This window comes from Empidonax traillii, unplaced genomic scaffold (assembly GCF_003031625.1).
Source record: "Empidonax traillii isolate 1590-97213 ecotype Southwest subspecies unplaced genomic scaffold, ASM303162v1 scaffold166:size2381449, whole genome shotgun sequence".
Classification (NCBI taxonomy): domain Eukaryota; kingdom Metazoa; phylum Chordata; class Aves; order Passeriformes; family Tyrannidae; genus Empidonax; species Empidonax traillii.
The window spans coordinates 1,576,575-1,591,273 of record NW_020955359.1 but is presented as its reverse complement, the minus strand read 5'-3'; the positions used below and the strand labels follow the sequence as shown (position 1 = coordinate 1,591,273).

Below are 14,699 nucleotides of genomic sequence, written 5' to 3'. Positions count from 1 at the left end.
CCCCACTGCTTTGACTTTTTTGGTTAACACGGAACATTCTGTGACCAGCTGTGTATTTGGCCAACACTTCTCTGTGCAGGGTTTATGTAAAACACAACTCAGGTTAAGATTGTAGGTGCAGATTTTGGAGAGTTATAGATTTACAGGCTCTTTGAGGGTGGAAGGCACCTCTGCAGATCACTAAGCCAATCCCCACACCAGGCTGAAATCTTCAGCTTTTACAAGATGAGGGCAATTGATACAGAAACCAAGAGATAGAAAAATGGACCATCACAACATTCTAGAGATTCTTTTCCCAAGTGTTTACAGCCTTTAGCTTCTTACCTACTTGAGATCATATAACCTATCGTGATGATTTATGTTGAAGACTCAATTATATGGTCCAAAGAATTGTGATGCTTGTCGCCAAAGATCCCTCTTGTTCTCATGCATGTATTTACAAAGGGCTAATGTGTGTGAGAGATTTCATACCGATAAAAATGTGATTAAAACACGAGTGTACTTGTTATAACAAGTTTTGTTTATCCATAATGTACCAATCACGAGTGCAAATAAATGTTAATTTAAGTAAGTATTAACAGACAGGCCTTCACCAGCTAACAGATGTAGCAATCTAATTCAGCAGTGCCAATTCCTGATTTAGGTTTTGCTCCACATGGACTGGAAAATTTATCTTGCGATGTCAATTTTATTATTATGAAGAATGTAAATAGACAAATTAGCAGAGCCAGAATCTATTTTTTACATTAAGACATGAAAGTGGACTATAAAGGAAAATCTTTGACCAATCCTGTGACTGAGCTAAGAAAGTATTAAAACTGAAAAATATACAGACTGAGATTATAAGCAATAAAGACTGAGGAAAGAAAGAGCACATTAATGACAGTTCACAGCATTAGGATTCAAAACAAATTACATTTCCATGATTAACCACCAGCACTTGATACAATAATGAAAAGAAATGCCAGCAAACTGATTCATGTTATTGTACTGCAAACTGTTAACTGAGTTTCAAAATAAAAGCAATTTCATCCTTTATAACAGTGGCAGGCTATTTCATACAGATCAATTAAAACGTTTTGCCTCATCAGATCTGTGCCTGATTGTACGGAATCACCACACTTGGAAGGGAGAAATCCCCAAAGGAACAACCTCACAACAACAATTTTCAGCAATATTCATTCCAGCATTAAATTATCAGTGGATTCAGTCTTAGAGACATTCATCTTATGTTCCGTTCATCATAATCATATTCTAGGACCAAAACCAGATCTTAAAAGTGATTAATTAAAACTGACCCTGTAATTTCTATCAATAGGATGCCTAATCAGACATAACCTTTCTGGGATTTTTCATTTTCACACTGAACTGTGGTCATTTCTTTTTGCAGTCAGAAGAAACTCTTTAAGACCAGATAATTATTTTTATATTTTATATTTCACTGCTTCCTAATAGACAGATCTAATGCCCTAGAGACTTTATGAATATTAAGACTGTAATTTTTCCCCCCAGACTGAGGTACCACTATTCCCTACAGCCCAGTCCTATGACTAATATCTCAGTGTTTTGTAGCTACTCTTTCATTGATAAAGATGCAATCAATTGTGCATACACTTGTGCTGCAAAGGATAAATTAAATATACCAGAATTATTATATGTATTTACAGTGTAAAATACTATTAAATAAAATCCTATTAAAACTAACAGAAGAATTGCGGGTATGGTACAAAGTTACCACTGATTAATGTAATCCACACTTCAGAGTCCAACATGTTCAAGATCTCCTGTTGATGAAGCTCCAAATCCATTAAGGACAGACAATACTGGAGAAGCTGGCAATGTGAAATGGAACTGAAATGCATTTTCTTTTGGATGTCTTTTCTAAATCACCAGCAGTGCCAGGTCATGGCAGAAAATAAAGGACAAAGTTCAAATAATAGCCTAGAAATGATTATACTTTCAGACAATGAGAGAAGGAGCACATCTTAGAAAAGTTCTTTACATTAATTTAATATTGCTGCTCTAGCTGCAGAAGAAGAGTCTGATCTCTCAGTAGAAAAATGCATTAAAAAGCCATTTTGTCTGCTGCTGTAGATGAGGTATATAGTTATTTTTCTCAACAGCTTAAGTTTTCCAGAATCCCACTAGTATTCCCAGAGAGGATGGTGAAACATCTACTATATGAGAAAAAGTTCTAAGGAAATAATTCACAGGTACACATATAAACAGAACTTCTTTGCCATATCCCAGAATGTTCTTGAATCCACACTAGTGCATTGCTTCATGCAATGTGTTGAGATTTATGACATTGCCAAATGCAAAAAACTGTGGTGCTTGTTGCCAAAGATCCCTCCTGTTCTTATGTATGTATTTACAGAGAGCTGATGTTTATAGTAAAATACTATTAACCCAAAATATTATGAAATTTAACAAGTTAACACCACTTTCAAAAACAAATTTTCATTAATACTATTTCTTAAATAGTTCTAAATATCATTTACAAATACTTAAAGAACGATATTTAAAGCAAAAAGGAAAGATTTTTCATCCCTTGTGTGATTGTATATCAAAGGGTTTCTTTTGAGATTCTTAACAAATGAGTGTGTTAATCTATATCTGGACATATTCAACTTTAACATTAATGAAATCAGAACATGAGTCAGCAGATTGCAAAATTCAGCTAGAAGGAGTTCAACAGCTTGGAGTTTTAATTTGGTTAGTAAGTACCTTAATAGCATTCTACCCTCAGCCCCCCAAAATAAATTTAAAACCAATACAAACCCCACACAAATAAAAGCAAAACAAAACTTTTAAAAAAAAGACCAAATAAAATAAAATGAAGACACCTAATGTTTGAAGAGTGCAGGTGGATGCAGGTTTTGAAGTCACTTAGATATTTCTGAAAGTTTTATACTGGGATTTTTATTCAAAGTCACCATTTAAATAAACAAAAAAATAGTCTGCATGTCATATATTCCTTTAAATATAACAAAGGACTTACACTTAGAACAGAAGCCTTCTATTTAAAAACCCCCACAGTTTTAAAGAGTTTGGAGATGTTGGCATTATATGTTAAATTATTTGGGATGAAAAAAGCTTAATATTTTCTTGAGTACTTGACAGATACTTACACAAAAAAGGGCATCAGCTGAATAAGTGTCTCTTTTTTGGGATTGGCTGTGAATTCTGGCACAGTTTGAATGATTTTGTTCATTACGTTCCTTAGGTAATTTTGTAGCTGCTTGCGTCGCTCTTCTACAAACTTTGCATCCTAAAAATAGAGAGGAAAAAATATAAATGGCACAAAGAACATCTTTTTCAATCCTATAATGTAACTAAACAGTCCCAAGAAGCGTAAAAATTGATCTTTTGATGATGTCTCTTTATTATGTCTATATAAGTACATTGGCAAGATGCAAAAACCCCTCGACTCTGTCCTCAGCGATAAAGGAAAATCATGAATCCTGATAAAAACCTGTTTCACAAAGACATCCACTGACAGGATGCTGAATCCTCTCCTGGGGAGAATCTGCCTCCTCTGGACCATCAACCACTCTGAGCAGCAGCACAGAGGCAGTGGTACAACAACTGACACCATTTTTTGAGATCCAGAATTACCAGTCTCTGCAGGAGGAAAAGCTGACTTACTCTCACAACTTCCTCACAACTCAAATTTTTCAGTTGTTGGGTGCACAAACTCCAGAATGGATGAGTATTTCTCCAGCACTTTTATTATTACTAATAAATTAATATTTTGTGATGGGGTTTATATATAGTAGATTGCATTTTTAAATATTACAATAATAGTTCTCAATAAAATGTTTTCCTGAAGTTTCTATAGCATTTTAGATCCCAGGATTTTATAATACCTTGGCCCAAATAAATAGAATAATTCTATGAACTCCACATTCTGCTGAGGGTCTTAAAAGTCTAACAACCAAAATGTCATGCACCCTGTAACTCAAATCTAGTTTAGCCTTTCTCCCTGTGAGGGATCACAACAGTGAGTTTGAATATAAAGGTGCCACATTTCACAGTGCCTTATAGAACTGTAACAGGTTTACAGGGACATCAGGTGCTGGATGGTTTATCCTCTATCTCAGGAATGCAGGCTCTGCTCACCTGGTTTAAATGTCACAGTATGTTCTTCAGGCATGAAGCCAAACCTCTTATTAGACAATTACAGCTCCCAAAGGTGACTATTATCTCTAAGATGTGCCTATCCAACCTTTATTACTTATCTCAATAAGAAAAGGCAGTGAAACAAATTATTGTTTCTTGGAAAATAAAATAAATAAAAAGGACAACCCACCAACAGAACGCCATAAATACATTTGTCAACACTGAATAAATTCATTGTATGGAGAAGGTTCAGACCATGGTGCTATGCATGGGATGCAAATCTGGAGATTATTGTTTCCTTAGATAAAGTAGATTGACATCATCAAAGCAGGGATGCTCCTTGGGATTCAGGAGGACTGCTGTAGAGTTCCTAGAACATTCACTGACATTTTGTTCTGTTCTTATCTCTCCTTAGAAGTTACCAGGAACAGGAATATTTTTAAGAATGAGAAATTAGACATAATAGTAGGGACGTAATAGAATAAGATGTGAGAAATGGCTGAAGACATACATACTCACAGGCTTCAAAATCTTAGGTAGTGCTTATGTTAAGTTCACAAAATTCCAAAATATTCCAATTTTACTTTGGTTTTCTACCTATGAACTTACACAGACGTCCAGTCCTCTTTCAGCATTCCAGTTTCACATTAATACATTTAATAATCAGGATTTAAGTGAAAGTAAAAACCCCCTGTGTATTATGTGCTTTGCTAATTCTTTATCACTCATTGTTTTTCAGCAACCTACACACATTACACACAAACTGCGTGGCAAGTGAATTCCTTCTAGTGTTAATTGATTTGCTGACGAAATGAAGAAGTGGAGTCTGAAAACTCTTGGAAACTCCTGCTTTACTGGAGAACCAAAGTTGTGCTGTTGAAGCTCATGCAGAGCTCTCTGCAGATCCCTGGCCCTGGTGGGGACAGTGACTGCTCAAACAGAACTGAGCAACAGCTTGTTCTGGGCCCCTGCACCGAGGGGGTCTGGACAAATGTGTGCAACAGAAGTCCAGACAAGCTGTTGGGAACGTTACAGCAAAGACTGTAATACATAGTGACACATAATATTATCATAAAATGGAATGGTAATAATAAACAAAAGAGCTGTTCAGTACTAATTAACTGACTAACATCTGTGTTACTATTTTTCTTCTGTTCACTAAGATTTTTGTTCCTACTGGATTCTTCGAGTAGGCTGAAGGAATAGCCTTGTATTGCCATCTTTCCTCCCAAAGGATTTAAATTATCACACCACTCCATTGGTAGGGACACTGATTTGCTACCCCCAGCTGTGTGAGGCACAGGACAAGAAAGGAAGAAGTCCGTGGAACAGCTTTGCTCCTGAAAGCTTTAATCATGTGAGCAGTGGTGATGTCTGGTACAGGAACCCATTTCAATTATGGTGTAATCCTTTCCCCAGGTCCTATTTACATTATAATGTCCTATATACAAATAATGTTATATTATACAGCCCTAGACTGCATAGCAGAGGAAGAAGCACTGCTTTGCTCTCCAAGCCAGTTCTCAGTGCAGATCCAGCTTTGAGCCATTGCAAAGAATGACCTCACCTCCACTGCACCTCCTTTATTCTACTTTCATCCCTTCTGTCATGATGTTTTCAAGCCCACAAGAACACCTCCACTTTTTAAGTACCACCTTCATCAGCACTCTTTCAGTTCTTAAGTTTGTTTGGTCACAAATCCTCAACCACGGTATTTTCTGTGAAATAATTTCAACTCTGGCAAAATTTGGTCTTAAGCAGAAGCTGCATTCCTTTAGTATGGCTTCTGTACTGCACATGAACTTAAATAAAAACATCTTCTTTTACAGGTAGGACCTCTTTGCTATAGGCATGGGAACAAAATGCTGAATGTAGGTACTTTCTACCCCTTACATTACCGTAAAGGATCTCCTTGACTACAGATAATAATGTCACAAAGGACTTTTCTAATTAAGTCTGCCAGAACATGCTTAGGAAATGCATTTTTTGCTGTTTACAGCTGATCAAATTAGTGCTTATAATATAGCCATTTTTCTGCCATTTATTCAAGCGAAGGGCAGATCATCTCAGAAATTAAACTCAGCCTGAAAACAGTTAAAAACGTCCTGTTAGCCTGACCTAAGTTTGATCCGTAAAACAAACACCAAGCGATATTCCATGAAATTCTGTACCATGCACTGAGGCCCCTTGTCCTCACCAGAAGTAATGTAAGCCAAGGTCAAAATGATTCAGCTGTGGGTCCACACTTTATCATTAAGTGTGCATTTTGCAACAGCAGGTTGGGTACTCAGAGGAATGATTTTACCAGGCAGTTGTTACTGCCAAGCTGTTGTTGCAGCAATAAAGAGTTTTTGTCACAATATAGTAAACAGAACAACTGGTAACAGAAAAACACAATTGGCTCAAAGCCTGGCCAATTTTTTCAGTCCCAAATAATAAAAAGGTAACTGTTACCCTCCCAATTATCGACAGCAGAAATCTAGTTAGTATTTTATAGTCCAACTCGTAAACAAACTCCTATTTTTATTTACAAGCAAAAAGTAAAGTGAGACATTTGGGTTTGTATTTGTATCAGTGAAAGCTGCTCCATATTTTTAGTCCATGTCTTTGGTGACTGTATGAGGTTGTACCTGCCAATACAAGCCTACACTTGCATGTCTCCTCACATAGAAAACAGCAAAGCTCTTTCCCTAAGATTAAATATACAGATTTAACGTGCACATTTTTGTACACCTGATTCGAATGTACTTTGAGAACAAAGTAATTTTGTTAAATTACAAATTCATATAACTTTGCAAAAAACCTTACATTTTCACACTATTAAAGGTCAGAATATATAGTTTCATTTTTGGAAAACAAACACATATACAGAAAGATAATGTAACAGTACTTATAGAAACACAAACTTTAAAGATTTCACTGAAGAGAGATCCTGCTTACATGGTTGAAAAAGGAGGCCTGCTCTCCAAACCACAAATGGGTACTATTGCAAAGCCTGAAACTAAAAATGTACAGAACAAATGGAATGGGTAAGGGGAATAAACAGCAGGTCTTGTCTAACAAGAACTTGTCTGGAATCATCCAGCCACTCATTTGACCAGTTGGGATCTGAAATAAAGATCTTTTCCTTGCCTCAAAAATGTCTCTTTTTATTTGCAAGTAACATTTGACCTTCCTATTTAACTAAGAATCCCTTTCCCTGTTAAAAGAAAGGGACTATATAGAGAGGGCCTCTGTTATAGGAAAATATGCCCAGATTCTGATACACATCTCTGGGGCATGTTGGCCACATTTACCACCAATTTATGCAGAGTAAACTTACACTCTACACTAATTGAGACTTAACATTAATTCATCTTCAATTTTTAGGCATATTTTCTGAAAAATAAATCTACCACTGTTTCTGCACTCACCACTGTGAAAGTTATTTCCTAGCCCACAGTTCAAGAGTACACACAAAATTTCAGTTAACAAGCAAAACTGCTTCAGATTACAGAAGCAGTTACAGAACACACCTGAGAAAATACTTGTAATCTGAAATTCATGGTGTCCAAGATATTTTATGAAACTCTGTTTGAGTGACAACTTGCCAAGTTTCTTCTGCCCACAGCAAAAGGATAATATCAAATTACAAATCTGTAAAACTTGTAATATAGCTAATGGAAATCTTGTAGGAGACAATGTTAAGCTGTAAAACTAAGAGGCAGAGTCCAGATGTACCATATTTTATGTTACACCGTTTTGCAGTTTTTCATTGCAAGACAAGTTCATCCCAACTTGCAGTTTAAATTGTTTCACATAACTGCTGGTCTTTTATATACACTGTTAGTATGTAACAGATGGCAAAACACTGATATTCTTCATTATTAATGGGACAGCTCACTTAAGATGTTTCCAACATTTTCCAGGAGCTGTTGGAAGCGCTAGGATTGCCATGGTTACCTGCCATGAGTTAGGGACAGATAAAACACTTTTAGATTCTGGGTTTGGTGCTGTTAAAATCAACATAAAACATGCTGCTTCTGATGGTCTAACCATAACATCTCATTTAACCAACCTCTGAAAGAGAATCCAACAACAAAACAGCTAAAGGCTCAATATAACTCAATTAAAATAAAAGGACATATGGTTTTAGGGCTTTAATTAATCAGTCTCTGATAGCACACAATGCATCCCACCCTAAATAAAACTGGCAATAGTGCTGGTCAAAGTTGAACCTGCAAATGCAGAAATAAATTCAGGTTATTCTAGTGGAGCTTAATATTTTTCACCATCTTGGTCAACCAGTCTTGGCAAAATTATTGCATCTGGTTTTATCTATTTATGAGGCACCAAATCGCTAACCTCAAAATGAAATCAGAAATAGGAGCTAATTAAATATTCAATTGCTGAGTCATTCTCACTGGTTTGTGATCAAAAAATAGTTATATAGCAAGTGTTACTTTTTACAGGCTAATTGATACCTTTGCAAAGGTCACAGTAAAATAGGACTTGAATACACCTGTCCTTCAGTAATTACCACGTCACGAAACCTTTAGGAAGGTGCAGTTTCCAATACTAAATATGCCAGATACTACCATATTAACAAAAAAATATCTCCAAATCATTGAAACTACATGAGCTTAAAACTTCCATCATACTGGAACTGCCAGGCACAATCAGGCTGGCATTGCACAACATAACAAGGGAACACAAGACATAAAATTGCCATTTTCCCCATCCCAGTGTGAGATTTCTTTGTTCATTTGCTGTTCAGTGGAACAAAGGGGAATTCAAGAGGATGAGATACAAAGAAAAAAATCAAGAAACTGTCAGTTTTGAAAAGAAATCTATTTTTCTTTAAACAGAGATTTACTACATAATTGTAATTATTAGTCTGTGTTTGCCTACTAAAATAGCTGATGCATTTCTATCTCCAAATCTGGGGTCATTTCAAAGATACCAGAAAAGCAAATAATGCTTTTAGATAAAGTAGTTTGAAAAAGGCACTGCTGCAAACCCATGCAGTGGCAGACCTGTTAAGGGTGAGCTACAGTGCTGTGATGCCCTTGGTCTCACACAAATTTATGTGGAAAACTGCAACGTTTTAATCAGCATTTCTAATCTTTTGAGACTTCAGGCATCTCCTGCAGCACATGTAGAGCTGCTCAACAACAGACAATCCCAGTCTGATAAATTCTTCTCCCCCTGTAATAGATCTCAATCAAGCCATGTCCTGTACCTCTCTAAATTGGCTTGGCCATTTACAGAGTCCTGGGACCGAGCAGGTTTCTTAAGATACTGGGCATTTTCAAGCTAGCAATTTATCATCCCTCCAAAAGACTGAACTTCCTCCAAATCCTCTTCAAGAAAACCGTGTCAAAAATGAATGAATATACCAACGGAAAAAAAGACTGCTTGAAAATCACCCTAAAACTGATCCCTTGTTAGTGTTGTGTTTAATGCCACTCCTATAGAAAGAGCTCAGCTGGTGATGTTATGCTAACAAAATCCAGGGTCATCTAAATATTTTGTTATTTAAAGACATCTATGCCAACCATGTGTTAATTTGTCAACTGGTCAGGAATCAACTGTTAATTAAAATAACAAACTGCAGCCCACAGCAAGACCCCCAGGGCTTATCTTTTGTTCAGCCATTGCACAGGGAAATCCTGTTTCAGTTTTCCCCTCAGATGAAATATTGTCAGCCTACTCTAGAACGTTATTCAGCAGATTCTGCAAACTGAAACAGTTCAGGAAATTGAGACCCATTTTCTCAATAGCCCATATTACAGTAATAACTATCAACAATATTAGTTAAAATGTGTCTCAGTTCAGTGCTTCCCCACAACACTGCAGTTTTCTTTCTTAATTTCTTTCTTTAATCAGATTTGAAAATGCCCTGAAGACCAATAAAGACAGACTCTAACTTTAAAACAACAACAAAAAAAAACCTCCTCAAACTCCTTTAGAAACATGCCACATACACTGCTTACAGTGCACAAGCTTACATAGATAGGAAGCTTACAGTGATGCTTGCCCTTAAAAAAATCTAATACTAAAATAAAAACTTCATCCTCACGTAAAAACTAGATTCTCTTTTAACAGAAATTTGATTTATATACACTTCAATAGGAGCAATCTGTTTTCTAAAATAAAAATTGAATGAATGGGGAATAGTAAGTGCCCATTATTTATTTTGCCTTCATGCAAAGATATTTGACTTGGTACAATAAAGAAAACCAGATTTTTCATGCAGGAAGTGCCTCCAGCATTTCACACAGCCTGAAGTATTCAATAGTTTTCTTTTAAAAAAAATTAACACTGAATATCCTTAGTACCAGCAATTGCCCAAAAAGCTGGACAGTGAGTAAGATGAAAATTTGCCAATATTTATAAAACAATACATTTCAGGAGGGAGGAGGGGTGTAAAATCAAGTATATTGATAAGTACAGAAAGAGAAAAATGTGGGTAAAATTTCAACTTCAGAAAAGGAAGGGTTTTACTTTTATTTTTGTAATCAGGTGTCCCTGTTAAGGTCCCTCTGAAAGGAAGTTTATTAAGCCAAGTAACTTGGTAATTTAGCATCACCATCACAATAAGAAATAAATTTAGAACATTATTTTTATATTTTCGTTTTATACCAGGAGGCTACTAGAATATCTAAATGACGCATGAGTTGTTACAAAACTGCCATATTTTTATCTAGCAGTTGTCCAAGCAGCATGTAAATGACTTTCTTTTTTTTCCCCCATAATGTCATGATGTAAAGCAACACCATCTGAACTGTTTCTATGGGCTCCAGATTCAATAATTTGTTAGGACAAATTGCTTCTCTTAATTACAGCATTACAAGACAGCAAGAATAAGAAAAAAACCTCGACAGGCAAAGTTTTGTCTTGTAGACCCTAAAGAGTCTGTATTCCTTCTTCCTAAACTTCAGCAGTAATTAGCAGTAAATTTTTGTAAATTGAAAAGGCTTCGTTCACTATTTCCTTGAAATGGTGCAACTGAGCACCAAAGGAACAGATTAATTCAGGGAGACATTCTGAAAGAGATGGAGGAGAGTTGGTGAACTATTTACCTTTTAATTTAAAGCACTGAAAATGAAATGTGCTGCTCTGCACTGTGCTGGATTTAACCTTCATGCTGAGCCTCAGGTAACCCAGGCATTTCACACCACACAATCAGAAGTGCTTGCTAGAAAGTATTTGTCATATAAAAGCCAACCATTTCCTGCTGACTTATTTCTCTCCTCTTAGATAGTGATATGACAAAAAAATGGAAATGAAGAAGAACTGAATGCTCTTTTCTTAGAGCTGTATACATAAAATATCAACTGCACTCTTATGCAGGAGAAAACCCAGAGGATCTGGATTCACAGTCTGAAATACTCTGTACTCCCCCTTAGTGTGCAGGTGACAGTGTCAGGAAAGAGGTGTCTGTGACTACAGAACTTAATGATTATGCAACGCTGGGAAATTATTTTTATTTCTATTTGTATAATAGTTCAGTGAAGTTACATACTTGAAAACTAGATGGTATTTGTTTAATCCTAATGGCTATTTAAAGCTCATACTTCTTTGAGGATTGAACTGTCCAGCTACAAAGTAATATGGTGAATTCAGAGGAAAACGTTTCTTTTGTGGCTTTAGAGTGTCATAAAAACAGTGTTATAGAATTAACACACAGAGCTCTATAGATAAGATTAATCTGAGTTCCTTTCCTGATTTGAACACAATACAAATGGAAGCCTCTCTTTTCTTTTTACCCACAAGCATATCTGTCAAATTTATATGAGCTGCAGTTTTTCCTAAAGCCCAAAAGGCAAAAGAGTGTATGAAAATAACTCAATATGCTAGTTAAGTCCACTAAGAATGTTGAAAATTAAAATCTACTCACTTTGAAAATCAGGAATAAGACAGAACTTAAGCTGCTATATTACATCATCCAAAAATTAAGAAAGCATTAATGAATGCAACCTTTAAATTCAAATTTTTAATACATAACTGAAGGATTTATATTTCCAAAGCTTTTCTCCTTTAATAATATTCCAATGCTGAAACATCAGAGAGGCATAATTTTCTCCCATTTCTCCTTGAAGAAATGGGATATCAAAGCTTAGCACTAAGAAACAGTATTTAACCCACTGTCCCAAGTGCATTAACTGCAAGTTTTACTTTCTTCTCAGTGCCCTGTGACAGTATGACTTTGACAAACTAATCTGATGAAAGATACTTTCTATGAGCTACTAAAGCCCATAAAGTACAAAAGCACATATATCTGCCCTTCCAATTTCAATGCAAGCCAAGCCCATACTTAAATTTCAGCATGTCCTGAAGTGCTTTGCTGAACTGGGACACAAACCAGTTCAAATCTAAAATGAAGTTACTTCCTTCCCTAAGATTCTTTCACCATTATCCTCTTTCATTATTCCATATTTCTCCTGTTGTCTAGGTACCAGATAAACAGGAATTGTTATACTTCCTATTTTAAAATACGTATTTTACATGGTGGTGGTGGTGGGGGTGTTCCTTAAAAAACCTTGATCCTCTCATGATTCTTCTCCTTTTATCCCTTTCCAAAAGGACTTTAGTTCCCCCATCATCTGGTCTAAAAAGCAGATTCAGGAGGGTTCTCATCTCTGAACAGACAAGTCCTGCTCTCTGGAAATGTCACCTCAACTTTTTACAGTGAGGAAATACAATCACAGGGGTTACCCACCAGTGACACCAGTGAAACCCTCAAGAGCAGAGACATCACCATTCTAGCTCTGATTTGAATCGCTTCAAATTACCTCACACACACACACACACACACATATATATATATATACACACACACAGAGCCTGATAACTCTTTACATGACAAACTTCTAAAAAACAATAAACATTATAAACCTAAGAGCAAGTTACGTTGTTATATTTGCAATAAAATCTTGACCTTTTCCACATTTTAATCCTAAAATAGTGATCCTGCAGACTGTCTTAAACTCTTCACTGTCTCAACAAGAAGACCAAACACTGATAAAACACAGCTATGCTGTTAGGAACAAAGGAAATGGAATCCATCCTGCAAAGGCAGCATTTCCACTGACATAAATGGGGGAAAGACAGAGCTGCTGGGCAACACAACCTGCAGAATTACAGGATACATTCCAGAAACCAACTTCTCATATATCCTAAATGCTGTCTGATGTTGCATATGCACATATGTGTTTATATGTATACACAAATAGATACCTTTTAAAATATATGAGCATAATGTTTGAACTTTTAATATAATATGTACTTTAAAATAAGCACATAAACAAAAAAATCTACAATTCAGCTTAGTCACTGACAGGTGAGAGGGACACATTTCTTTTATTGAACTAACATTTGGCTACGGATCCAGCTCCCAGATTTCAGTTGCATGGGCAAAAAATGATGAATTATGTTGCTCTCAACATTTTCTCCCAGACAGAAATCTTATTTTAGATTTCTATATTGTTCTTCCAGTGCAGCTGAGGAGTCACAACAAAGTCACTCTTCTGATCTCAGAAAAGTGCTGTGTATTCTTTCCATGTGGGGTATCCAGTGTTTCAAAGGAAAGCAAAGGGGATCGTGCAGTCAAGTCAGCACTCAGTGGAAAGGTACCTGATTCAATTTCTACTCACTTAGACAATCACTGAATTCACCTCCTCAGTGGAAGAACAGAACCATTTCTATTTTGCTATGCCCTCTACTGGGAAAATACCCTTGCAAGAGGATTCTTAATTAGATCTTTACTTGGTTACTACAATCTGCCCAGTGCAGAAGCAGTAATGGAGATTTTAAGGACGCTGCAATATTCTAAAAAATTAGAATAACAAGTCCAGTAAATAACAATTATTACTTAACCATTAATCTGAAATTTAGACATCAACACAGCACCAACAAAGGTTCAGAACCTAAATGTAAAGGCTTATCTTAAAGGAAAAAAATTAAGCCGTGTTTCTGTGCAAGAACACACAGGGAACCCTTTGCCACCAAGTGTTATGTTTGTGTGGAGCTTCTCCTCGTGAGCTTCCCAAAACTGGGCACACTCCAGGCCTGGAGATAAACCTGTCCTTTGGGCATTCCAGACAGGAAGGTGGGAGTCACAAAGACTCCCAACTGAGATAACAGAAGGATGAGTTCAAAAGATCCAAAGCCCCTGAAGGTTTGCTAAAGGGCAAAAATCTGTTTTGTGCAAGAAAGATCATCATTTGAAATTACAAATCTTGGTATCTACAGATACATATAAAATATTGAGCAAATCACAACCCAGGCTGGTACATGGGGAGCACTTTTCAAATGACAAAACTGAACAGTTCAAGTGTTTAAAATACTCCTGATATTTGTAAGTTTTAAATAAAATGATCTGCAGTTTAAAAAAGAAGTACAAAATATATGATGAGTATATGACATTTCTCTTATACACACAATGCAAAGAGAACAAATATATTTCTTGGTTTTGCTCAAACAGAGCATCAATAAACTGAAGTAAGAACACTTATTCTTGCTGGGATTACTCATAAAGATTTTGACAACTATTTCCTACCAGCACTGAAATATCTTTAGTAGAAGATATACAG

General features: G+C 36.1%; 1 protein-coding gene across 4 annotated transcripts in view; it reads right to left on the bottom strand.

The window, feature by feature from the left end:
• The window catches only part of SNX29 (sorting nexin 29), a 94,701-nt gene that overhangs the window by 23,525 nt on the left and 56,477 nt on the right, over positions 1 to 14,699 (bottom strand). For 3 of the 4 annotated variants that reach the window (XM_027885447.1, XM_027885450.1, XM_027885449.1), the window contains exon 20: positions 3,132 to 3,271. In XM_027885447.1, coding sequence (XP_027741248.1) covers positions 3,132 to 3,271 — 140 coding nt within the window. Of the gene's footprint in view, positions 1 to 1,638; positions 1,882 to 3,131; positions 3,272 to 14,699 lie in introns of those variants that run through there. The other variant, XM_027885448.1, reaches the window with a different exon arrangement.